General features: G+C 36.1%; 1 protein-coding gene across 1 annotated transcript in view; it reads left to right on the top strand.

Annotated features, from left to right (window-relative positions):
• Window positions 1–27,694, top strand: part of DIAPH2 (diaphanous related formin 2) — a 983,285-nt gene that overhangs the window by 515,340 nt on the left and 440,251 nt on the right. Inside the window, exon 23 of the mRNA XM_070366366.1 lies at window positions 20,425–20,554. Within this exon, the coding sequence (XP_070222467.1) occupies window positions 20,425–20,554 (130 nt within the window). The remainder of the gene's footprint in view (window positions 1–20,424; window positions 20,555–27,694) is intronic.

The raw sequence follows: 27,694 nt of genomic DNA, 5'->3' as shown, positions 1-27,694 counted from the left end.
AGCAGTGGACTTGTACACATGTGCAAATGTAATACTAAAAGATTGCTTCAGTCACCTTATTTCTCCAGTAATCAAGATGTGTGGATACCAGCTCAGAAATCCAATCCAGAGTTCTTGCCTCCAGTACCTTTCATGCAAATCTGAGCAAAACACAGGCTACTTCTGAGCTTCACTTTAAAAATACAGCCCCCTAATGGTTGTAAAAATATGAGCACATCTCCTGTATTTTGTAATCCCATGAACACACTACCATGTGCTTCAAAGATTGTCCTTCAGTGTGAAAATCTCCTGTCTTCCCACTTCTAAGATGGAGGGTGCATGCATACTCAGTCATGTCTGACTCTGTGACCCTCCAGGATTCTCTGTGCATGGTGATTCTCCAGGCAGGTATCCTGGAGTGGGTTGTTATGCCCTCCTCCAGGGGATCTTCCTGACCCAGGGATGGAACCCACGTCTCCTGTGTCCCCTGCCTATCAGGTGGATTCTTTACCTGCAGAGCCATTGGGGAAGCCCAAGATGCAGGGTATCTGCTGCTGCTGCTGCTGCTGCTAAGTTGCTTCAGTCATGTCCAACTGTGCGACCCCATAGACGGCAGCCCACCAGGCTCCTCCGTTCCTGGGATTCTCCAGGCAAGAACACTGGAGTGGGTTGCCTTTTCCTTCTCCAATGCATGAAACTGAAAAGTGAAAGTGAAGTCACTCAGTCGTGTCCGACTCTTAGCGACCACATGGACTGCAGCCTACCAGGCTCCTCCGTCCATGACATTTTCCAGGCAAGAGTACTGGAGTGGTGTGCCAATGCCTTCTCCAAGATGCAGGGTACCTAGTCTCTTTATTTCTAAGATAGGTATCTCAATTTTTCCAAATGGTTACAGCATTTTCCTGATTTATGTTAATGTGGAGTTGCTTTGCATCTTTCTTATTTTCTGTAGCCTACTTTATAGAATCGAGGTGAGAAAAAAGACTACCTGCTGTATCAGCAGGTGTAAAAGTATATGATCACATTATGCACAGGGATTATCCAGTTTTGTAGATGTACTTCTTCAAATTGGTATAGTTGGAATACGTTTTTTGAAACCTTGAGCTCTAATGAAAAGAAACAAACTCACACTTTTATTCTCATACTTTCCTCTAAAAATATAGAGTTCCCATGAGTTTTTTTAAAGGTTTTTCTTTAAGTTGAAATATTCATTAATGTAAATTCATTGCTGCAAATTAGGTAATACTTTAAATGTAACAGTTGTTTGTTTTCTCAGAATTTGATTGCATCTGTTTAGATATTATCACATTTACAACACTATAGTTTAGGGTGTGTGAAAACTTCATTATATCCCCCAATTTTCAGTTTATTAAATTCTCTGGAGAGTAGTAGTTTAAAAATGCAATTTGTCTAATGCAAATGATTATTATTCCTTTTCAGTATTGACTGCTTTGAAAACATTTTCTTTTTTCTGAATACTCTTTTTTTTCTATTTTGCTTGTATATCTGAAAATGTTCTTTTCTCAAAACACACACACACACACACACACCAAGATCTTTAAGTATAATTCTTAATATTGTGACACCTATGCTTCTATCCCTGGTTTTAACTTCTGTTACCATTAAATCTGCATTCCATATGTCCAGATAACTTGTTATGAAGGGTAATATGAGGATATATAGTATATACATTTACACTTGCCTTGTGAACTAGCTATGCCTATTTACTATACCCCCTTATGGAAACATATGATCTTTTTAATAGGAAAAATATTTCAATTTTTGAAAGTTTTCTATTAGTAAGAGGACTGAGAAAAAGTTAAAAGCCAGACCAAACTAAGAAGTGCGTGTGTGTGTGTGTGTGTATGTGTGTGTGTGTTGAAGAGATTGAGAGATAAAATAAGAGGGAATGAAGGAGTGAGAAAGTTTCAGGGACGTTTTTCAGAATCGGATGATCAGAGAAAAATAGAATCGGGTTAAATATTTCTTCTTACATGTAAACTGACAAACTTGTAAAGAGCTTTAAAAATGCAGAGTGAGAGTTGCCACATTATACTCCTTATATTCTGCCAATAATAATTATTTAAAAAGCAAACAATATAAATTTGTATATAGAACTGTAGTGAGGGGTAAAATTTGTTTCCAATAGGGGACTTGTTTATGGCTTTATGACTCGTTAAATACAGACTCATTTCAAGAAAATAAAAACAATGAATGCATCTTTATTTTCTTTCATTTTAAAAATTGTATCGTCTTGCACTGATGTGAAATAAACAATCAACTTAATACTGTGCCATAAAGATACTCCTTTAAGTCATTGTGACTAAACAATAATGGATATAGTTAACTCTTCTATTGGGTAGTGTGACTGGCAGAGATCAATAATTTGCTACTTTACAAAAAAACTTTTTTATTTTTATTTTTTGGTTCTTGATGAGTCTCCCATATATCAGTTGGCAATAAATAATTTCAGCACTGGAGCAGACCAAATAAATGATGATTTATGGGACTAGCTATAGATTTTACTAGGTTTGCCACAGAGGCTGTTTCTACAGAGGATTTAAGTGAACCCAGCTGGCTTAGTATTCTGTGAATTGCTGTAGTCATTTTCTGAGTTTAATCTTATGACTGATTTTGTAATTCTCACAGTGGGGAAAAGTTGACAACATGAACAGCATTTAGTGAATATAATTAGAAAGTTTGAAAACAAATGCTTTTTTACCCTATAAAAGCTCTGTTCAAAGGGGATTTTGACCCTGTATGAGATTTTTTTCAGAATATGTGACTACTGTGACTGAATGTGAGTGATTATCTTACAAACGAATTTCCCTGTCCAATGAAACCCTACTAATGGAGGCACGGCAGAACTTTACGAAGGAGGGCTGCTGTCCATGGAAGGGGGTTTATAAGCAGTTAATATTCAAATAAAACTCTGAACATCCATGTATTCCTATGATAATTTTAGGAAATCTAAGAAATACACACACACACACATGCACACACACACATATATAAATACTTCGGGGGCTTCCCTGGTGGCTCATTGGTAAAGAATCTGCCTGACAATGCAGGAGACAAAGTTTTGATCCCTGGGTTGGGAACACCCCCTGGAGGAAGGCATGGAAACCCACTCCAGTATTCTTGCTTGGAGAATCCCCATGCACAGAGGAACCTGGTTGACTATAGTCCATGGGGGTCACAAAAGAGTCGGACAGGACTTAGTGACTAAACAAGGACAAGCAATACTTTTTAGCTAGTATTTGGGCAGCAAGCTGGCCACATTATTAATTATTTTCTGTGGAACCCTGTGCTAGATGTTTTGCAGGGATAAAGAGAAATAAAACATACTAATGAGCTGGTTGCCAAGTACAGCACATTATAATACTAAAACAAGAGACAGGGAGGAAAATAGGGAGAAATGGGGTGAAGAGAAGAAAGAGATGACTTTTATATAATAGCACACATATAAAATAATCTGTGTTGCTATAATTAGTGGTTAACTAACCGAATGAAGTACTCTTTTATGTGATATCCAATACTGTAAAACTGCCCCTCTTCTTTAGAAACAAAAAGCACAATGGCAGCCTCATTTACAACATGTGCTTTACTTCTCTCCTACAAACCAAAGCTTAGATATTGCATTCCTCCCTTCTGTCATGGGGACAAGCACAAAGACTTGTCATTCATTTTGTTCTTTTTATTTCTTCTTTTTTTAATCGGCATTCTCTTCCCTTTTATGCTACAGAAGGAACATCTTTAAAACAGCTGTTCATAAGTTTCTAACTGCTTTTATAATTGTTAGTATTATTTAAAATTTTGGGCACAATCAGTACCTATTCAAAAACAGTAATATAATGGTCTACTGTATGACTGTTATCTGTCTGTACCCTTCCTTAATCAGTAATTGGATAAAAAATTAAGTAATGTTTCTTTTAATAAGAGATAGTCATGAGGTTTTTCGGATAAATAAGACTGAAGAAAGTCACCATTTAATGCTTTGTATGAAGGATCTCTCTTTGAAATCCAAGCAACTAAGTGGAAGAAAATATAAACGTATGCTGAGGTTGAAAATTTAGAAAGAACTCAGTTTTTAAAATTCAAGCAAACAGCTATATACTTAAATTATTTTTTTAATTTAATTGAAATATAGTTGCTTTACAATGTTATTAGGTTTAGGTGTATGCAAAAAGTGATTCAGTTATATATATATATATATATATTTATATATTCATTTTTAGATTATTTTCCCATATATATTATTAGAAAATATTGACTATAGTTCCTGTGCTATACAGTAGATCCTTGATGGTCTATTATATATATAGTGGTGTGTATTTCTTAATCCCAAATGGCTTTTTAGATACTTAAATAGAATATTTTACTTTGAAACCTGTGTTGAGGGAAGTTGTAAAGCATTGTAAGCTATTCAGAAATTTAGGGACTGATGCTGATGAAGATTCTAAGGATTTTACATCAGTCACGGCCAGATTTATTCCATTCATTTTACAAGTTTCAGGTTTCATGAAATATATAAGAAAGGCCTGGGTACTTGTCAATTTCTGAAAGAATCTCCTTAGGACTTTTGTTTGTTGTGTTAATTATTTCAGAAGTAAAATGTGTTCACACTTAAGAGATTTGAACTTAACTGGTAATTTTTAAAGTAATTTACCAAAGTATAATTGACATACTCTCAGATTTACTCATTTTTTAATATACAGTCTGATGAATTTTGTTGTTTGTATACAGCTGTGTAACCTTCACTGTAGTCAAGACATGAAACAGTTCTAACAACCTATGTTTGGTCATGCCCCTTTGCAGTCAATCCCTACTCCCAGCTCCAGGCGACTACTTCTTTGCCTTCTGTCACTATAGTTTTAACTTTTTCTACAATTTCATATAAATGAAATCATTCAGTAATGTAATCTTTTTTGTTACTTTGCATTTGGTGTGGCTTTCACTTAAGGTATTGTTGTGACATGTATCAGTAGTTCATTTCTGTTACTGAATAATATTCCACCATATTTCAATTCATTGATGGGAATTTGGGTTGTTTCTAATTTTTGTCTATTACAAATAATGCTGCTCTTAATATTCATGTACAAGACAGAAATTTCCTTTATCTTGGGTAAATACCTAGGACTGGGAGTGTTATATCTTATAGAAAGTAAGGTTTAAGTTTAAAAGTTACTGTTTTCCAAGTTATCTGTACTATTTTACATTCTTGTGCTATGCTACTGTGCTTAGTCACTCAGTCCTGTCCAACTCTTTGTGATCCAATGGACTGCAGCCTGCCAGGCTCCTCTGTCCATGGTGATTCTCCAGGCAAGAATCCTGGAGTGGGTTGCTATGCCCTTCTCCAGGAGATCTTCCCAACCCAGGGATCAAACCCAGGTCTCCCGTATTGCAGGCAGATTTTTTTTACCATCTGATCCACCAGGGAAGCCCAAGAATACTGAAGTTGGGTAGCCTATCCCTTCTTCAGGGAATCTTCCTGACCCAGGAATTGAACCAGGGTCTCCCATATTTCAGGCGGATTCTTTACCAGCTGAGCTACCAGGGAAGCCCATTTTATATTCATACCTAAAATTAAATTAAATCACAATGAGCTATCATTTCATATCCATTAGATGGGCAAAAATTTTTAAATTCTGATAATACTATGAATGAATAAGAATATGTGTCAAGGGGAACTATTGGTGAGAGTGTGATTTGTTACCTCTGTTTTGGAAAACAGTTTCGTATGATTTAGAAATGTTGAAGATACCATAACCATAAATGTCGCTCCTAGTATATTCTCTAAATAAGCTCTTACATAAGGACTCTGGAGACTTGTACAAGAATAATCAGTATCAATAGAGTAGAAAGATAACCTGCAGAATGGATGAAAGTATTTGTAAATCATATATCTGATAAAGCATAACTCCTACAACTGAACAACAGCAAACAAAAGCAACTTAATTCAAAAATGGGCAAAAGACTAATAGACATTTTTCTAAAGAAAATGGCCAATCAGCACATGAAAATATGCTCAACATCATTAATCATTAGGGAAATCTGAATCAAAACTATAATGAATACCACTTCATATCCATTAGGATAGCTACTATCTTAAAAAAAAAAGAAAAAGAAAAAAAACAGAAAACAAGCACATTAGCAAGGAAACAGAGGAACTGGAACATTTGTACAATGGCTTGTGTGAATGTAAAATGGCTTGTATGATAATAGCCCCTGTGGAAAACAGTATGGTAGTTACTAAAAAAGTTAAACATGGAATTACTGTATGATGCCACATTCCACTTCTGTATGTAAATATAAAAGAATTGAAAGCAGAGACCTGAACATATATTTGCATACTGATTATTCATAGTATCATTTTTCACAATGGCCAAAGGTGGGAACAACCCAAGTGTCCACTGACAGATGAATGAATAAATAAAATGCTATATACATACAATGGGCTATTATTCAACCTTTACAAAAAGGAGATCTGGTATATCCTACAACATGGATGAATCTTGAAGACATTATGCTAAGTGTGATAAGACAAACACATTAGGACAAATATTGATAACCCCACTTAATTGAGGTATATAACAGACAAATTCATAGAGACAGAAAGCAGAGTAGTGGTTGCTAGCAGGTAGAACAGAAAGAAGAATGAGGAATTATTGTTTAATGGCTGCAGAATGTCAGCATGGGAAAAAGTTCTGGAGGTGGACATTGGTTATGGTTACATAACAATGTTGAATGTACTTAACACCACTTAACTGTACACTTAAAAATGGTTAAAATGGTAAATTTTATGTGTATTATAACAAAATAATATTCACAACAGTATTATCTATAAGAATATCAGTAATAATGACTCCCTCACCCCTCTAAGAATGGAAACTAGATAACAGAAATGATCAACATGAGACTATGCTGCTGCTGTTGCTAAGTCGCTTCAGTTATGTTCGACTCTGTGCGACCCCATAGACGGCAGCCCACCAGGCTCCCCCATCCCTGGGATTCTCCAGGCAAGAACACTGGAGTGGGTTGCCATTTCCTCCTCCAGTGCATGAAAGTGAAAAGTGAAAGTGAAGTCACTCAGTTGTGTCCGACTCTAGCAACCCCATGGACTGCAGCCTACCAGGCTCCTCCGTCCATGGGATTTTCCAGGCAAAAGTACTGGAGTGGGGTGCCATTGCCTTCTCCAACATGAGACTATACCTAAAGTATATTCATGTGGTGGAATAGTATACAGTCATGAAAATGAATGATTGGGGATAGCTAATTATGTAACTTATCCCTAAACAGTGGTTGCACAGATTCTAATTATAATTTGGCAATATTGCATAACTTAGGCCTTAAAAGTTGTTCTTAAATAGGTTAAATAGTTGTTCTTCAAGCCACTAATGTCACACCTCCAAAAGTCATTTATTTATACCATATATAGATAGCAATATCAGTTATATATACCTATTTGGTGGTGGTGATGTACAGGAAAAACATAAAATGAACAAATCCAAAATTCCTTCACTTATTTTCAAACCTTATGCGTATAAAAGTTTTGTTAAGTAAAATTCTCATGACAATAAAAGTTTCAAGTTTTAGTTAAAAGCTTAAACCATTTCTGAGAGGGAACCATTGAAGACCTTAGGGATATTCGTGTTTGTAAAGTATGTCTATTACTAATTTAGAATACCTTGATTTTTGTTCAAACTATTCTCAGAAGAACTTCTATTTGGTAAACCTATAGGCAGGTTGATTAAGAGCACTTGAAAGTGCCAGAACAGCTTTAGTTTTTAAAGTATAGACATGATTCATTAATTCTTTCTGGTCTTGCCTCAAATGAGGACAAATGGTTGTTGATTTGCCACTGGTGCTGACTACTTCAGGCTAATGCATATGCAGAGTATTCTCCTTGAATAAGTAAGTAGGGATAGAAGGAAAAATGCCGAGAGGTGGAGCAGGAAGAACAGGAAAGCAAAATTTGTCTTTTCTTGGAAACTGACATCACCACTGCCCTGCTGGGCCAGAAGGTGGCAATTGAGATGAGTCTTTATGCCATTTAATGTTATCATAGTTTTCAAGTTTAAGCTCTCCTTTCACAGACTGCTGCTATATACTAAGCAAACAAGTGTAAAACTTTTAAATTGCTTGACTTTACCATAATTGATATTATCTGTTCCCTTTTTCTTTGAAATACCATTGTAAAAGAAAAAAGGACAGTCACATTTCCATAAAGAATTAAGACATCTTTCTACTGTATATTACATTTGGCTGAATTAGTGTCAGCCCTGGTCATGTAGCACCAGGAAAGCATTTGGGGTGAGAGTTAGAAATAAAGCCAGGAAAGCATGTATGAAACTTGTCTGGTCGTCGCTACAGAGCTAATATCTTTATGGTAATTGGAATCCTTAAAAATACATTATCTTTCTCAATGTTATTGCAGCGTGTGGTGGTATTGAAGAAAGCAATAATTTGTAAACAACCCTTGGCAGAGAGCACAGAACTTAATTTCGCTTAAATAAAGGAGACACACATTAGAATTCATGTGCTGTACCAAGACTGGCACGCAATAGCAGTTGTTTTGATATATGCACTGGAGCATTCATGATTGCTTAAATATTAACTGTTCCATGAATATAAAATATAATAGAGAAAAAGAAGCCATGATTAGGGAACATTTCTGCTAAAAGAAATGAAGTTGAATGATCTGATCATATTGGTAGTCTAGCTGGGTTTATGCCAATGATTCTACCAGATTCCTTCACTGCTTTTCCCTACATCCATTTCCTTCTCCAATGCATGAAAGTGAAAAGTGAAAGTGAAGTCGCTCAGTCGTGTCTGACTCTTCAGGGCCCCATGGACTGCACCCTACCAGGCTCCTCCTTCCATGGGATTTTCCAGGCAAGAGTACTGGAGTGGGTTGCCATTGCCTTCTCCCTTTCCAAGGACAGTTCAATATAAATGTGGGTCCTGTTGTGTTGCTATCTGTCAGAGCTCTTTCCTTGATGCAGAGGGATTAGGCATTTCTGAGTTTTCCTGAGTAAAGGATCTGTTCATAAGTTGCTGAGTTTCATTGTAGCCATTTGTATAAACACTAGGGGAAAAGGGAGCAGGCAGTCTAGAAAGGCCGGCCTTCTGATATAGTCTAGAGACATGAACTTTTATCTCACATTGAAGTTTTTTCTTTTTCTATTCAAGTATAGTTGATATACATGATATTATATAAGTTCCAGGTCTACTATATACTGATTCACAATTTTTAAAGGTTATACTCCATTTATAGTTATTTTAAAATATTTGCTGTATTCTCCCTGTTGTATAATATATCTTTGTAGCTTATTTTATACATAATAATTTGTACCTCTCGGTCCCCTTACCCTTGTGCCCTTCCACCTCCCCACTGATAACCATTAGTTTATTCTCTAGATCTATGAGTCTGCTTCTTTTCTGTTATATATTCACTACCTTGTTGTATTTTTATATTCCATCACATTGAAGTTTTAATATTTTTAAACCTGCTTAAATATATCATAGCATTTGTTTACTTAGAGCCAGCACACATTAGCCTAGAAATTAGAACTGGTGAAATAAATTCATAAGGCAAGACTTTTTATGGAAAGCATTGAAACCTGATGTCTTGCACTGAAATTTGTTACTCTAATCCAAAATTCTTGAGCAAATATTTCAACAGTAATTCAGATTTGCCAATAAGTGAGTTTTGCAGCTTGAATTACAGTCGGAAGGCATGAAGGATCTTCTGGGTTGTCTAGCCCATCACCCTGATAATACAGGGATGATAAGACACACTACAGCATTATGTAGCTGTATTTTCAATATACTTTTAGGTGAGGGATGAGGGAGAGTTTTAAAGACTTATGAAGAGTATATTTACAATCTTCACAGCTTTGGACATACTGTTTGGGTCATCAGTTCTTAGATGAGTAGATGGTAAGTTCTGATACTAATCAGTCTTATTTTTAATATAAATTAATCAAGAATATTCTGAGTGATTGTGTCCTTCAGATGTCACAGATTGCTAGACAGTTCCTCTCTAGTTTTAAATTAACAGTAAGCTTTGGAGTTATGTTGACATTTCAACTTTTTATATGTGGAAGTAATTATGAGAGGGCCCTGGCAAACATCTTGTCTAGAAATTTCCTTCTAAGAGGACTAGTGGTTCTCAAACTTTAGCATGGCTCAATCATCTGGAGGTACTATCAGGATTTTTTGGCCAATATATTAAAACATATATTGATGGACCCCTACCCTTCTAGTTTCTGATTTAGTCAGTTTCATGCATGGCCCTCATTTTTGCATTTCGATCAAGTTCATAGATGATGTTGAATCTATTGGTTCAGGCCATGGTTTGAGAATGAGTGAAATAACCAATGCCTACCCATTTTCCTTTCTCATGATTTTTAATGTTGATTTCTTCCATTGCCTAATCCCCACAGCCTTAATTATGTTGAACTTATTGAGGATGAACAATCATAATAATCTTTGTTACTAGTTTCACCGTTTTCCAGCTGCCAGCTCTGCTGTCCCCTCTATTATCTATCTATTTGTTACCCATAATCAATATTTTTAATAAATTACCTTACATGTTGCCTTATCTTTCTGGCTATCCAGTCTTTTTAAGTTTACACCACTGGCAATGTATTGAAACTGTCCATGAAGGTTATGGAAGATTTCTCTAATCATCAAGTCAGTTCTCATTATCTTTGGGCTCTCTGTAGCATTTATTCATTCAACAAACATTTACTGAACAAAATTTTATTTTTTCTTCTTTCTTAAGTAGTTCACAGTTTGATAGGTGAGACTCCTTGTGTAAACAAAATGGTCTATTGTGGAATAAATCCTTTAACTAGAGTTTATATAAATCACTATGAGAAAAATAAAAACAAAATTTATTAATTCTGTTCAGGAAAGTTCAGAGAGGATCATTAGCACTGCTCTCCCTGAATGACCCTGTCCCCCAGTCCCATCACCTTTATCACCCTTAATGCTTAATTCATTCCAGAATGTGATATACACCCAATTTTCATAAGTTACCTTGTTGTATTCTGGCACCAACTCTTGACCAAGGTCAAATTACATAAGCACTCTAAGCCTGGTTCCTTACCTATAAAATGGGCTTGTTAATAATTGAATACTTTCATAATTTTTTAAACAAAAGATGACACATTTGAAACACTTATCAAAGTACCTGGCCCATAGGCACATGATAGATAGGTTAGAAATGTTGGTTCTCATCCCCCTTAAAGGGGGTATAGGCTACTGCCACATGATGAAGGAAGAAGGCATTTTAGGTCAAGAAGAACATAAGAAAATGAATGGAAAACTTCACCCACTCATGCATTCAGTAAATATATATTAAGTGCCTGTTATGTGCCAGCCATTGTTCTAGGTACTGAATATATAAAAGTGAACAAAGCAGACCAAAAAATGCCCTCTACTTGTGTAGCTGACATTGTACCAGAGAGAGACAGATAATAAAAATATAAGTAGGAGTATATTTGTGGTGATTACTATGGAGAAAAATATAAGAGGGAGAGAGGTAAGAGATGTTTTGAGAGTAGATTGCAATTTTTGATAGAGTAACTAGAAAAGAACATAATGAGAAAGTGACTTTTGAGTATAGATCTTGAAAGATGAGAAGGAGATAGCCATGCTGGTGAATAAAAGTGAAAACTTCCAGGCAGAGAAAAAGTGCATGCACAGGCTCTAAGTGAGACACATGCCTGTTAAATTCAAGGAGCAACAGAATGGAGGTCAAGCATGGCTCAAGGGGGCTGGTGAGGGATGATAGCTAGGGATAAGATCTCAGTGGTGATAGTGGTCCAGGTCACAGAGGGACTTTTAGGTTATAGTAATGACTTACCATAATGCTCAAACTACCGCACAATTGCACTCATCTCACACGCTAGTAAAGTAATGCTCAAAATTCTCCAAGCCAGGCTTCAGCAATACGTGAACCGTGAACTTCCTGATGTTCAAGCTGGTTTTAGAAAAGGCAGAGGAACCAGAGATCAAATTGCCAGCATCTGCTGGATCATCAAAAAAGCAAGAGAGTTCCAGAAAACCATCTATTTCTGCTTTATTGACTATGCCAAAGCCTTTGACTGTGTGGATCAAAATAAACTGTGGAAAATTCTTCAAGAGATGGGAATACCAGACCACCTGATCTGCCTCTTGAGAAATCTGTATGCAGGTCAGAAAGCAACAGTTAGAACTGGACAGGACACAACAAACTGGTTCCAAATAGGAAAAGGAGTACGTCAAGGCTGTATATTGTCACCCTGCTTATTTAACTTATATGCAGAGTACATCATGAGAAACGCTGGACTGGAAGAAACACAAGCTGGAATCAAGATTGCTGGGAGAAATATCAATAACCTCAGATATGCAGATGACACCACCCTGATGGCAGAAACTGAAGAGGAACCAAAAAGCCTCTTGATGAAAGTGAAAGAGGAGAGTGAAAAAGTTGGCTTAAAGCTCAACATTCCGAAAATGAAGATCATGGCATCTGGTCCCATCACTTCATGGGAAATAGATGGGGAAACAGTGGAAACAGTGTCAGACTTTATTTTTCTGGGCTTCAAAATCATATAAGATGGTGACTGCAGCCATGAAATTAAAAGACGCTTACTCCTTGGAAGGAAAGTTATGACCAACCTAGATAGCATATTCAAAAGCAGAGCCATTACTTTGCCAACAAAGGTCCATCTAGTCAAGGCTATGGTTTTTCCAGTGGTCATGTATGGAGGTGAGATTTGGACTGTAAAGAAGGCTGAGCGCCGAAGAATTGATGCTTTTGAACTGTGGTGTTGGAGAAGACTCCTGCGAGTCCCTTGGACTGCAAGGAGATCCAACCAGTCTATTCTGAAGGAGATCAGCCCTGGGATTTCTTTGGAAGGAATGATGCTAAAGCTGAAACTCCAGTACTTTGGCCACCTCATGTGAAGAGTTGACGCATTGGAAAAGATTCTGATGCTGGGAGGGATTGGGGGCGGGAGGAGAAGGGGACGACAGGGGATGAGATGGCTGGATGGCATCACTGACCTGATGGACGTGAGTCTCAGTGAACTCCGGGAGTTGGTGATGGACAGGGAGGCCTGGCGTGCTGCAATTCATGGCATCGCAAAGAGTCGGACATGACTGAGCGACTGAACTGAACTGAACTGAATGACTTACTCTGTATGAAGATGGGAAGCTAAAGTAGATTCTTATCACTTCTGATCTAGATGGTGATCCTGGTCATGATAATAGACTATCTTATTAAATTCTACAAGTCTTATCTAATGCCTATTTTGTGGATCAGAAAGCTGAGACATAGAGTATTTAGTTCACTTGCCTAAGGTCACAGAAGTAGTGAATGGTATATAGAGTAAAGGTTTTAACCTAGTACTGTCTGAATCCAAAGTCTGTGCTCGATAACTATTCTGATTAGAAATGTGAACCTCTTTATATGAGTTGTAGAGAACCATTATTTTTTTGAAGGAAGAGAGTGGCATGGTAATATGGATATTTAAGAAGCATTATTATATAGGATAAAATGAAGCAGAGAGAATGGAATGGCCATGACCACCTTCCATAGATTAGCTCCACATAGCTACCACTTAATGTTTAAAAACAAACTGCTGCCTCCTTCTCAAAGCCAGCTTATTCTAGAGAGTTACCACTTTCTCAATACAACCATTCTTTATTTTTTTTCTCTTTTTAAAAAATTTTAATTGGAGGCTAATTACTTGACAATATTGTGGTGGTTTTTGCCATACATTCACATGTATCAGCCATAGGTGTACATGTGTTCCCCATCATGACTCTCCCTCCGCATCCCATCCCTCAGGGTCAACCCAGTGCACCAGCCCTGAGCACCCTATCTCATGCATCGAACTGGGACTAGCGATCTATTTCACATATGATAATATACATGTTTCAAAGCTATTCTCTCAAATCATCCCACCCTCGCCTTCTCCCACAGAGTCCAACAGTCTGTTCTTTACATCTGTGTCTCTTTTGCTATGTCACATATAGGGTCATCATTACCATCTTTCTAAATTCCATATATCTGCATTAATATACTGTATTGGTGTTTTTCTTTCTGACTTACTTCACTCTGTATAATAGGCTCCAATTTCATCCTCTTCATTTGAACTAATTCAAATGCATTCTTTTTAATAGCTGAATAATATTCCATTGTAGATATGTACCACAGCTTTCTTATCCATTTGTCTGCCGATGGACATCTATGTTGCTTCCATGTCCTAGCTATTGTAAACAGTGCTGCGATGAACATTGGGGTACACGTGTCTCTTTCAATTCTGGTTTCCTTGGTGTGTATGCCCAGTAGTGGGATTGCTGGGTCATATGGCAGTTCTGTTTCCAGTACAACCATTCTTTTAATCACCTAAATTTAAAACTTTTGGAGTCGGATCTTTCCCTTTCCATTATCCCAGGTATTTCTTTTCAGTGGCTTAATCTTGTTTGTCTTCACAGTGTGTCTTAAATTTGTCCTTTCTTTGCCTTTTTTTTTTCATGTACTCATTATCATTTTAGATATATCAGTCCTTGACACTTTTTACAAAATTACTCTTCTACGTCATCCCCTTTCTGTATAACTTTGTGTTTTCTTGTAAATGCTAGGCTTTTGGGGCTTTGAAAGTACCATTTATTGTTTATCTCTGATCCCATTTATTGTTTGTCTCTGATCCCTAGTGTCCAGCCCGCACTGAATCATCAAATGTACTTCTACATTCATAATTGCTTTGCTTCTAACCTGTCTCCCCTTATAAATGTTTAGTGCTTCATTTCCCAAGGGGACGTTGTGACTTTGTTCTGGCATTCCCTCTCATATAACTCACAACAGATACGGTGTCCTGAAAAAGTCTGGGCTTTGTGGTCAATATCTCTATGTGTATGTATGTATGTGTGTGTGTGCATATGTGTACACATGCAAACAGAACAAGAGTATAGTTTAATTTAGAAGAATCTTTCTATGGCCTACACAGGTGGGAATTTGTGTGGAGAAAAATCTTCATTCAGAAACATTGATTGCCTCCCTAGGTATATACTATGATGCTCCTAGGTACTGTGGATAATAAATATTAGTGAAACAGGGTTTCTTCCCTTGGAAGAGCTCATATTGACTGGAAGAAGGTACTGTGTTGAAATGTTTAGAGTGAAGGAACATAGCAAAGGAAGGAATAAAGTATTCCTTAGCGGGGTCTTCAGAAAGGAAGGAGTACTTGAGTACTCTTGAAATTTGAGTAGGTATTCACTTGGCAGATAGAGAAAAGAGGAGGAGAGTCTATAGAGAGCACAAGATGTACAAAAGCACAGTGGTGTGACACTATGGTATGTTCAAGCAGTTGTAATCAAACTGAAGAGAAGGATAGGTACAAGAAAGCAGCAGGGGACACATTAGAAAGGTAGGCAAGGATCAGCTGAGAAAGGGTCTTAAATGCAAAACCAAGAAGTTGGTGTGCTTTTCTAGTAGCTGAAGGGAGACTTTGCAATGGAAACTGAATGGGTTCTAATCATCCTGACAAAATTAAACATTTAAAAACTGACATTTGTGTGGTGAGGTTAAATGAACTGAAATAGTTTGGTTTAAGAGCAAAGAACACTTGAGAAAGGGAGCTTTCACTCTTGTGAGAGGTGGTTATACAGAGGATACTGCTGCTGCTGCTGCGTCGCTTTAGTCGTGTCCGACTCTGTGCGACCCCATAGACGGCAGCCCACCAGGCTTCCCGTCCCTGGGATTCTCCAGGCAAGAACACTGGAGTGGGTTGCCATTTCCTTCTCCAATGCATGAAAGTGAAAAGTGGAAGTGAAGTCGCTCAGTCATGTCCGACTCTAGCGACCCCATGGACTGCAGCCCACCAGGCTCCTCCGTCCATGGGATTTTCTAGGCAAAAGTACTGGAGTGGGGTGCCATTGCCTTCTCCATACAGAGGATTAGTGACCAGTTATTTTCAGTTTCCACTGATGACAGAGCAAGAAAAAATAGGCTTAAATCTCAGGAGAAGGGAAAATTACTTATAGAAGGGGTCCTTCACAGAAATATTGAGTGTGACTGACATGGATGATTAAAATGTTGTTGGCTCAGGCACTCTGGCTGTGTGCTGCCTTCTGTGTGTTCAGACCAACTGATTTCAAAAATAAGGTGAAGACTGCAGGTTTTCAGGCTCGAATGAGAATGTTCAAAATAAATCTTTTATAAGGCAATTGGTTATTCAGATATTTTGCTATCTCCCTAACTAAAGTTTTGGAAATGTATTTGAACACATCACATATAAATAGTATCTTTCATAATATAGCACTCCTGTTTATTAGGGAAAAAAGAATGATCAGAATTTGCTAGACAAATGTGTTAATCTGTTAAAGGTATTTTGTATTCATGTACCATTTCAGAAAGTTATTAAAGATTAGGTAGTTACAGTTAGTATAAATCCAGTTATTAATATTTATGTATAACATTTATTGGTCAGATGATTATAATTAAAATCACTATGTGGTTTATTAACTGGCACTTAATCAGTAAATATAGAGAATTGCTCTATTTTTATTGCTGTCATTCACTGATAACTCACTTTATTAAGATATTGTAAAATGTTTTTAGCTTTTTCAAATAATTCCAATTTCTGGAGCTATTTGTGATTATATTGTTTGAAAATATGTACAAGACAGAGGATTATAGGGTGGCCATTTTGTTCATCCTTTTGCATGTTACACTGAGTTAACCTGATATCAAAATGAAGTTAATTTTATTTATCAGTAAACTAACCCAAACACTTTGGAAGTGATTTTGAACATACTCAGGTTACGTTTATACTACCCCAGGAGATGTCTATAGCTAGCGAGTACACTTGGAAGAGCAAATTATTGGATAAATGCCTTTAGCCATTAGAAGTCATGAAAGTGAATGTTCTTAGTTGCCTTCTGTACTTGACATTGAACCATTCAATAGGTCCTGAGAGAGACGATGACTAATGTGTGGATGGTGTAGACACAGTAAGAGACACTGAAGCCCTGATAATACAAAGTAAATATACTTTAATATGTAAAGATGCTTTACCCTTATGTTTTGATATTATATGTTCATTTTTAAATGATTGGTCTAAGTGTCATGGACATAGAGAAAAATTTTTTAAAGACTACGTATTTGTTGTTAATATTCCCTGCCAATTTGAAACCACAAGATAGACTCTTGGTGTAACGTTATTTAAAAAATAAACATTTCAATACAGATTTAGCAAGTCATCTCCCATACCAACTAAAATATTTCTCAGCTTGACAAGATAAGCGTGTGGCCATCTTTGTCCATGCCTTGAAGGCAATGTTAGAAATCTAGAAAAGTCATGCAACTCTGTTGACTACTCTTTCTGATTTCAATAAATATATTTAACTGAAATGTTATGCTTCACTTCTGAGAATTCTGAAAATTAACCACATATAAGTATGCATGTCAAAAAGGGAGTTTTTAAATCACCGACAAGGTTGCCATACAAGCACAGTGCTATTTTTCTGTTCTTGTGTTTTCCTTTCCAGTATTGGCCATGTGCATTTTTTAAAAGAAAACTGATATACTTCTACAGTGTGGTATCCTAAAAAATTGCATGGGTTTTTATTGTTGGGCCCTGTGTTTGTCTCTCTGTGTGTAAATAGTTTGTCTCCATAGATTTCATAAAATACAGATCAATTCCCCTCCTTTAGGAAGATGTGCCTTCAATTTCTTTAAGTACCTAATATTTTTCAGTTGACTTCAGTCACTTAGTCATGTCCGACTCCTTGAGACCTCATGGATAGTACCAAGCCAGGCTTCCCTGTTCATCAGCAACTCCCGGAGCCTACTCAAACTCATGTCCATTGTGTCGTTGATGCCATTCAACCATCTCATCGTCTGTCATCCCCTTCTGCTCCCACCTTCCCTCTTTCCTAGCATCAGGGTCTTTTCCAATGAGTCGGTTCTTCGCATCAGGTGGCAAAGTATTGGAGTTTCAGCTTTAGCATCAGTCCTTCCAATGAATATTCAGGACTGATTTCCTTTGGGATGGACTGGTTGGATCTCCTTGCAGTCCAAGGGACTCTCAAGTCTTCTCCAACACCACAGTTCAAAAGCATCAATTCTTTGGCGCTCAGGTTTCTTTATAGGCCAACTCTCACATCCATACATGACTACTGGAAAAAAACCATAGCTTTGACTAGATGGACTTTTGTTAGCAAAGTAATGTCTCTGCTTTTTAATATGCTGTCTATGTTGGTCATAGCTTTTCTTCCAAGGAGCAAGCGTCTTTTAATTACACGGCTACAGTCACCATCTGCAGTGATTTTGGAACCCCCAAGAATAGAGTCTCTCACGGTTTCCATTGTTTCCTCATCTATTTGCAACAAAGTATTGGGACCAAATGCCATGATCTTAGTTTTCTGAATGTTGAGTTTTAAAACAACTTTTTCACTCTCCTCTTTCACTTTCATCAAGAGGCTCTTTAGTTCTTCACTTCCTGCCATAAGGGTGGTATCATCTGCATATCTGAGATTATTGGTATTTCTCCCAGAAATCTTGATTCCAGCTTGTGCTTCTTCCAGCCCAGCATTTCACATGATGTACTCTGCATATAAGTTAAATAAGCGGGGTGACAATATACAGCTTTGATGTACTCCTTTCCCAATTTGGAACCAGTCTATTGTTCCATGTCTAGTTCTAACTGTTGCTTCTTGAACTGCATACAAATTTCTCAGGAGGCAGATCAGTTGTTCTGGTTTTCCCATCTCCTGAAGAATTTTCCACAGTTTGTTTTGATCCACACAGTCAAAGGCTTTGGTGTAGTCAATAAAGCAAAAGTAGATGTTTTTCTGGAACTCTCTTGCTTTTTCGTTGATCCAGTGGATGTTGGCAATTTTTATCTCTGATTCTTCTGCCTTTTATAACTCCAGCTTGAACATTTAGGAGTTAAAGTAGTTTGTAAGAAACAACAAAGAAAAGAAAATGTTTATTTCCTTATTGGTTGGAGTAGCCAGCATCCTCTGAAAGGGAGGCACTTTGTGAACATATAACACTAATCTCAAGAAAAGACCTCTCTTTAGGAAAGTGAACCTCCTATTGAGTCTTCTACAGCTGCAAGCCTGACTTAAGACAAATTGCTCTTTAGGTTTTTGTTGCTTTTTGTTCTTATAGCTTATTCTTGAATTGTGTCATTTCAACTCTGTAGTACTTAAAAGTGTTTACTGCATCAGCATAATAATGCAAAATTTTAAATATTTTTACGTGCCTTGGAATTACCAGCATCATGACTCCTATGGCTGTTTGTTTTGAGCCTTAAGACTAACATTTCTTTTACGTTTTTCATATCATTGGAATCTAACAGTTATTCTAATAAACTGTAACACAAAAAGTATGGACCTGATTGAGTAAATGTGATATTTTTTTTTCCTTAGCCACTAAAATAATAAGGATTAAATTACTCTGTAATTAACTAAATATCCTCCAAGTCTTTTCACAAGCCTGTTTGTAAAGAATATTCATTTATTCTAAACAGTAATCCTTAAAGCTAAAATCCCCAAATCAGTATGGACATCAGTGGACAAACCCATCATCTAAGGATTATGGAAAGAAAACATCCAATAGAATGAGAAAACTTGATACTTCATGCCGTATTTGTCCTTTGTTTCTAAGTAAATCCTTAATTTCATTTGTAGCTTAGTCTTGTATAACAGTTATATTAAAGAAAATACTTAGATTCTCATTATAGATTTTTTTTGGTCCTATATTTTGCAGTTTTTTTATCATTCTAACTTCAGCATCTCTTTTCTAGTGTCTCTGAAAAGAAGATACAATGTGTAGGCAGAGAAATAAAATTTGACATATTATCATGATTGTATGGTCAGATTCTGTTTATAAATCCACTTAAAAAGCCTTCAGTTATTTTTTTTTTTTGATGGCCCATGCAAGTAAAGGAGCATACAATGCACTTGCTCTTTTATTTTAATTTGCATAGATGATAGCTGAAGTAAATATAACCTCATAGATGCATCCAGCTTTTAAGAATATATTTATGAAATAATACAAAGACCAAAATGATGATAACAGAAACACACATTAACTTGGACTATTATTATTAATACTTAAGTGGTTGTTCTTTTCTCAGGAAAAGAATAGTTCACTTTGCCATCATGATTTAGACATTTTAAGAAATACAGATGAAAGTTTATTATTATTATTGTTATTATTTACATTTTGGGTCACCTTTCTCTCTTTGAAAATGAGTTCATTTCAAAACCCAGCGTATTGTTACTAGAGCCCCAGTATAAACTACCCTAGACATTTAAAAAAGTTATATTAATTATAGTGAATTGAGTTCATTCATTCATTTCACTTCTTTAAGTAGAAGTCTATATTTATATTGCTGAAAAATACTAAAAATAGTTATCATTATTCCATTTCAGATCCGAGATACTAAATCATCAGATCAAAAGACCACCCTCTTGCATTTCCTTGCTGAAATCTGTGAGGAAAATTACCAGGATATCCTGAAATTTACTGATGAACTGGAGCATGTAGAAAGTGCAAGCAAAGGTAATTGATTTATAACTGATTTGAAACTACATCCTGCCAAAATATTATACTTTAAATGGTAATCTATAAGCATTAATCATATTTTTTGTTTGGTTACTGATCTAAGAAAAGCAGGAAGATAGTTTTCCTTAGTTTGTATTTGACAACATAGTATATTTTAATAACCTGCTTTTAACTGACTTTTTTTTTTTTTTTAGCAATTCTAGGTTATTGAAGCTTTTGTGTCTCTGATCAGATAATATGTTTGTTCATTCATTTCATAAACACTTAAGTGTATATTGTTTGCAAAAGAACCATACTGTGGGGCTGTTGGTAATAACAAAATGATTGTGAGATAGTTCTTGCTAGAATGCGTTTAAAATCTAGAAGAGAACACATGTATACAAATACTATATAAAACAGAGATGAATATGAGAAGTGCTATAAGAAAATAGACTGTAGTTTAGATGAGAAGGAAAATACTTTTGAATGGATAGTTAAGTGAAGGCATAGTGAAAGAGGCCAAAAAGGTGAAGTATGAAAATTAGGATTTTTACAGACATGGAAAAGGAGTATGCAGTCCAGACAGTCAACAGTATCAGCAAGGCACAGTCATGGAATGTGTTAGGATAGGTGAAAACGTCACTGGGGAAGAAGAAAAATGTCTCCAGACTTTAATTTGAACTCATTAGCTTTGTTGGTTAGTGAGTATTTACTTTTGCCAGAAGTTGAAAAGTGAATGAAAGGAAGGATCAAGGAAACATTTTTTTGGAAGGTGAAACAATAGATGTGGAGTACATTTTTCCTCTTGGATCAGAAAAGTAAGCAATAAAGCTTTTATTTGAAATTGCACTATGATAATTCCACTTCTCTGGAGAAGGAAATGGCAACCCACTCCAGTATTCTTGCCTGGAAAATTCTGTGGACAGAGGAGCCTGGAGGGCTACAGTCTATAAGGTTGCAAAGAGTTGAATATGACTGAGCAGAGCAGCACAATTCCACTTCTCTATAACTCTGAGAACTTTCTGTAAGGACTGAAAAACATATGCTTCCTGAGTTTACTACAAACCATATACACTGGTTAGTGTCCTTCAAAGTAGAAAAAAAGTGTGTCTGTAAAACCCAGAATGTCATATGTATAATATTGTTCAGTAGCCAGTTGTCATCTCTGCCATTCTGGTATTGTTGATCACATCCGCAGTGTTTTTCTTTAATGAAATTAATGGAATTTCTTTAACTCCTTTAATTTAATGAATATTATAGTTGTTACTGTTGTCTTGTTAGAGGAGAGGAATTATAAGGCTACCTGTAATCCTTCCATTCTCAGCCAAGTATGTATTATACTCAGTTCTGTTTCCTACTCTGGGGCTTTTGGCAGATCTTTACATAGTTTTCTTTTACAATCTAACCAACTTCTTTCTTCCTATCCATTTTAAGAGGAAAACCTCTCTGATATATTTGCTTATTTCTGCTTTCATGTATTCATGAAATGAATGTCATTGTATTCAAAAAACTGTTGCAAAAGATCTTCCTTTCTTACTGTTTGGGCTTCAGCAATCCCCTGTCAAGTTGTTGTGACTAGTTCTTTTTCTTTCCCTATAAAATTTAGACTCAGAGTTTTCAACTCAAGAAGTTCTTACATACATTCCACTTACTTGCATCCCTCTTTCATTTCCTTCTAGTTTTCTTTCAGGGTGCCCAGACATACTTTCTCTTGAGCCATTTTTATTCCTTTCTAATAATGCTGTCTCTGTGTATCATGCTACATCCTGTGCCTGAGAATCTCAAGTGCCCTGTTCTCTAAGACACCTGACATTTGTCAATTCGCTGTTCAGGATACATTTCCTTATGCTTTTTAAATGTGTTACTATTGAGCCCTTATGAGAAAATACTTGTGAAATTAGACTGCAAGAAAAAAACAGAACGTGGTGCGAAATGTCAAGCCAATTTCTTCTTTGTAGTTAAATATTTTCCCTTGGTGCTTAAGTTTAGCATGTTTGTTTGCTTAATATAGATTTCAGTCCTGTTTGAATCATATTCTGTCACCTCTAATACTGTGGATATAACTAGCGTATCTATATTCACAGCCAACCAGCAAAAATAAAAATAGACCAACACTCTCTAGTAATTATTTTCTGTAATTATGGCCTATCTCCTTGTGAAATTACTGCTTATACAAAGAAAAAAGTACCTTTCTTTGTAAACTGGAGTGGTACAGGAAAGTTGAAACTAGTTAATGATTTTTATATTATTTTTATATTTTTCATATTTAAAGAATGATTGTATGACTACTATATCTATCTTTTGTGTTTCTGTTTTCTTCCTACACCTTTGAAAATCCTCTGTTTTTCATTTTTTATTGAAGTATAGTTGATTAACAATATTATGTTAGTTTAAGGTATATGGCAAAGTGATTCAATTATATATGTGTGTATATTTTTTCAGATTACTTTCCATTATATGTTATAAGATATTGAATATAGTCCTTATGATATAAACTCTTGTTTATGTTTTGTATATATATTAGCGTATGTATGTATTCCTCCCTCTTGTAAGTTTTTTGATTATTAGAACCTAAGTACCTATTTTAATAGAATAAGTATCTCTTCTGTCTGGAATAGCAAATAAATGTATTTCAGCTCATTACTTAAGGTATATACCTCAAAGTAACTGACAGAGGGAAAAAAATTACCTTCAAGTGAAAGAAAAATAAAAGTGGGAAATATGTGGGATTCATGGAAAATGCCTTGCTTCCTTGTAAAGCTAACCTTCTAAAATTTATGTGCATCTTAAACTATCAAAGGCGATGGTATAAACTTAGCATATTTTCCTAGAGCTCTGTAACTCAAAGATATTGGGGGAAACCACATCATTTTTACATAAAACAGATATATGTTATGGAGTGGAATGCAAAATTCACATGAATTTTTAAAATAAAACAGATGACTTCAAAGAAATGTCACACTTGCTGTAGATCCCTAGGGGAGCATGTTCAATCTTCTCTTTCATTAGGGGCACTTGGTTGGGAAAAGTTTATGAAGCATTGCCTAAAGAATTGGAAAGTGGTTTTGTTTTGCTTTGGTTTCACTTATTTATCTATTTACTTATTATTGCAGGCAGGGTGGAGGCAAGCAGGCAGAGTGAGGGCGGAGAGTTCCTTCTAAACAGATCATCTATCTCATCACTCTTATGAAGTTCAGAATCAAATAGTACATTGTAATTATATTACCAGGGGGATTAATAAAATAATATTTCTGTGGTCATTTTCTTCTAGGTTAAATGATAAATCTTCAGATCCTCTCCTTCATGTTTGACATACCAATGAGCCTTTAGAAAGAAAAATAAAAGCTGTTGCTATAGAGAATCTAACGCCTGTAAAATACTGAAAATATATTTGATAAATCACCATTACCTTTTCCCCAGTGACTAATTTTAAAGATTATATGTATAAAATTATATCTAATAGACCTATAGATCTATATTGTCTAAAGCATTGCCAGTTTGCTAGACCTAGTTTATAAATCCTGTATTGTTTCCCCCCAGCCCCCTCTTCCCATGGCTATCACTGTAACTTTCAGCTTTGATGATTTTTACAGTTTGATTTAAAACCTTAGTGTTTTATAAGTCAGCTCCAGGGATTAAACCAAAAGGATTAGCAAAACTTAATTAAAACTATTCCATTCAAAAAGGGAAAATAATATTAATGTATTTGAAGGCACTATTAATCCTAAGTTTTTGTGTAAATCTGAAATGGGTTTCCTTTCAGTTAAATTAGTACCATCCTATAAGATAAAAGCAGGTTAAGTTTTCTATAAACAGTGTTAGTTTCCTATGATTTAAATCCACTATTACAAATTTTAATGACCAACCATACCTTTTGCTGTCTGCCCTCTTTCCACGTCAGATTAGTAATGCCGATTAGCTATTTATCCATTCTGAATTCTTCAAAAGATTAATAATGATGAAAGTTTAGATTAGAGGAAATACTATAGGGGAAAAATCTATCAAATGAAGAAAAAGAAAAAAGTAAAGTCATAGAGTTTAAAAAGTTGGAGGAATGAGGGAGGAAAAAAAAATTGGAGGAAAAAAATCTTTTCAAAACTCTAGAGCTGACAGAAAGTTTAGATTTAATCTAGTCCCTGCTAAAAGAAATCCAACATGGCATTTAGTTCAAATTCATCATTTTTCAGTTGAACAAACTGAGGCCTAGAATGATGAAGGAATTGCCCACAATCACAGTCAATGAAAGTTTGCAGAAATGTTGTCCATTATTTTATCACTTACGTGTCAGTTCCACTTTAATTATTTTGTGGTCCAAAATATACAACAGAGATTCATATTTACATATTGGAAAACATGCAGAAAATCAACACTGACCAAATAAATATTTACTGGAGTATAAATGCCACTTCATCTATATCGTGGTCTGATTTCTCTAGCCCCATTTTGACAGAATTACCCTTTCCTTTCTCTGAGTTACAACAGCACTTTAGCCTTATTAGTAATACAGCATCTACCACATTTGCATTTTTTATTTCATTGTATTCTTCTCTCTGTACCTCCTAGGTTGAGTTCATAAGTGGCAAGGAATATGCCCCGTTTGTCCCAACAGACTCAGTGCTAGCACAGCAACTCAGAGAGAAGTGTATATGCTCAGAGAGGAGTAAATGTTCAATAAATTTATTACATTGAATCTTTGTGTCTCCTTTTCATACTCATACATTGCAAAATATGGCATTTTGGGAAGTTGGCAAGTTGAGAATAGCAACCTGAAAATTACTGTTTACTGTAAATACAAGAGGAGAAACAAAATAAGTTGAAATAAAGAGAACACCAGGGCTTAACAGTATTTCCTGGCCCATGTTTTACTTTTTTTCAAGGAGGAAGTTAAACTTGGAAACAATCAAGCTCTTAATGGAGAAGATCTAAACTTATGGTAGCCACCAAACTGTAAAGGTTTATGGTGAACAGTAAGGATTAACATCTATTTCTGCTTTATTGACTATGCCAAAGCCTTTGACTGGGTGGATCACAATAAACTGAGGAAAATTCTGAAAGAGATGGAATACCAGACCACCTGACCTGCCTCTTGAGAAACATGTATGCAGGTCAGGAAGCAACAGTTAGAACTGGACATGGAACAACAAGAATAGAAAAGGCTGTATATTGTCACCCTGCTTATTTAACTTATATGCAGAGTATATCATGAGAAACAGTGGGCTGGAAGAAGCACAAGCTAGAATCAAGATTGCCAGGAGAAATATCAATAACCTCAGATATGCAGATGACACCACCCTTATGGCAGGAAGTGAAGGAACTAAAAAGCCTCGTGATGAAAGTGAAAGTGGAGAGTGAAAAAGTTGGCTTAAAACTCAACATTCAGAAAACTAAGATCATGGCATCTGGTCCCATAACTTCATGGGAAATAGATGGGGAAACAGTGGAAACAGTGTCAGGCTTTATTTTTGGGGCTCCAGAATCACTGCAGATGGTGATTGCAGCCATGAAATTAAAAGACACTCCTTGGAAGAAAAGTTATGACCAACCTAGATAGCATATTCAAAAGCAGAGACATTACTTTGCCAACAAAGGTCCGTCTAGTCAAGGCTATAGTTTTTCCAGTAGTCATGTATGGATGTGAGAGTTGGACTGTGAAGAAGGCTGAGCACCCAAGAATTGATGCTTTTGAACTGTGGTGTTGGAGAAGACTCCTGCGAGTCCCTTGGACTGCAAGGAAATCCAACCAGTACATTCTGAAGGAGATCAACCCTGGGATTTCTTTGGAAGGAATGATGCTAAAGCTGAAACTCCAGTACTTTGGCCACCTCATGCGAAGAGTTGACTCATTGGAAAAGACTGATGCTGGGAGGGATTGGGGGCAGGAGGAAAAGGGGACGACAGAGGATGAGATGGCTTGATGGCATCACCGATTCGATGGACATGAGTTTGGGTGAACTCCAGGAGTTGATGACGGACAAGAAGGCCTGGTGTGCTGCAATTCATGGGGTCACAAAGAGTCGGACACCACTGAGCGACTGAACTGAACTGAACTGAAGGATTAAAAGTCTCCTAGTTGCAGCCAACTGTCTTAATATAATATCTAACTAACTGCTGAAACTTCTTTTATTCTAATGGTTGAAAAAAATTACTTTCATAGTGTGTACTAGATATTTTATTGAAAAATCTTTTGAGTTATGGAACAAAACCCCACTGTGTTTAATGCATTCAAGGTACAGTGGACCCAAGATGTATGAACCCATAGGATTTCCTAAGAGATTTAAACTTTCAGTTTTGCTCTCATCTTAGAAGCACAGAATGATGATAAACCAATGTTACAAAATGTCAACAGGATTGACTTTACTTAGATGTTAGTAGTCTGAGTAAAACTGAATATGCATCATACTACTGCTGCTGCTACATCATTTTAATTAAAAAGTTAAATTGTTTAGCTTTATTTGTACTTTTCCCATACCATTTCAAATAATTTTGCTGAATGAATTCTTTTGTCATATTGATAGCATAAATATCTTGTAAAAATTTAGAAGAATATTAAATTTTAAGTTTTAAGGAATCTAATCCATACATTTTCCTCTTTGATGTACTTCTTTTTCTTTACTCTCACCAAATCACCCCAGTTTCTCTTAAACAAAGTGAATTTCTTTAAAAGAATTCAAATTTTATCAGCAGTCCAACACATGCATAGAAAATATATTTTCAACATGAATGTCTAAAGTACTTAGGACAGAAAGTCATGTTTTCTTGCTGATCAGTAATCTAATCATTACCAACCAGTGTGTTGAATTCATAACATGTAAACCATCTAATTCATTTTCATTTCTAGAGAAACTATGTTAAAAACATTATCTTCAGGGAACAGTGAAAGGAAGCAGAGACCATGGTCATTTGTACTTGAGTTAAATGCTTCAATATAAGTCAACATTTTTTTATAGACCTATAGGCATTTGTCAGGGTACTTTAGCTTCTGGAACCCAGAATCTCTGCTGGAGAAATGTATGCATAGCTCATCTGCCTCATACCCACATTCTTGCCCAGCCTGTCTCAGCACCTGCATACTTGCATGCTCAGTCACGTCAGTCATGTCCAGCTCTGTGCTTCCCCATGGACTGAAGCCCGCCAGGCTCCTCTGTCCATGGAATTCTC

Source organism: Bos mutus, chromosome X, assembly GCF_027580195.1.
Source record: "Bos mutus isolate GX-2022 chromosome X, NWIPB_WYAK_1.1, whole genome shotgun sequence".
Lineage (NCBI taxonomy): Eukaryota > Metazoa > Chordata > Mammalia > Artiodactyla > Bovidae > Bos > Bos mutus.
The sequence above is the reverse complement of the archived record's forward strand: the minus strand, read 5'-3'. Positions and strand labels throughout refer to the sequence as shown.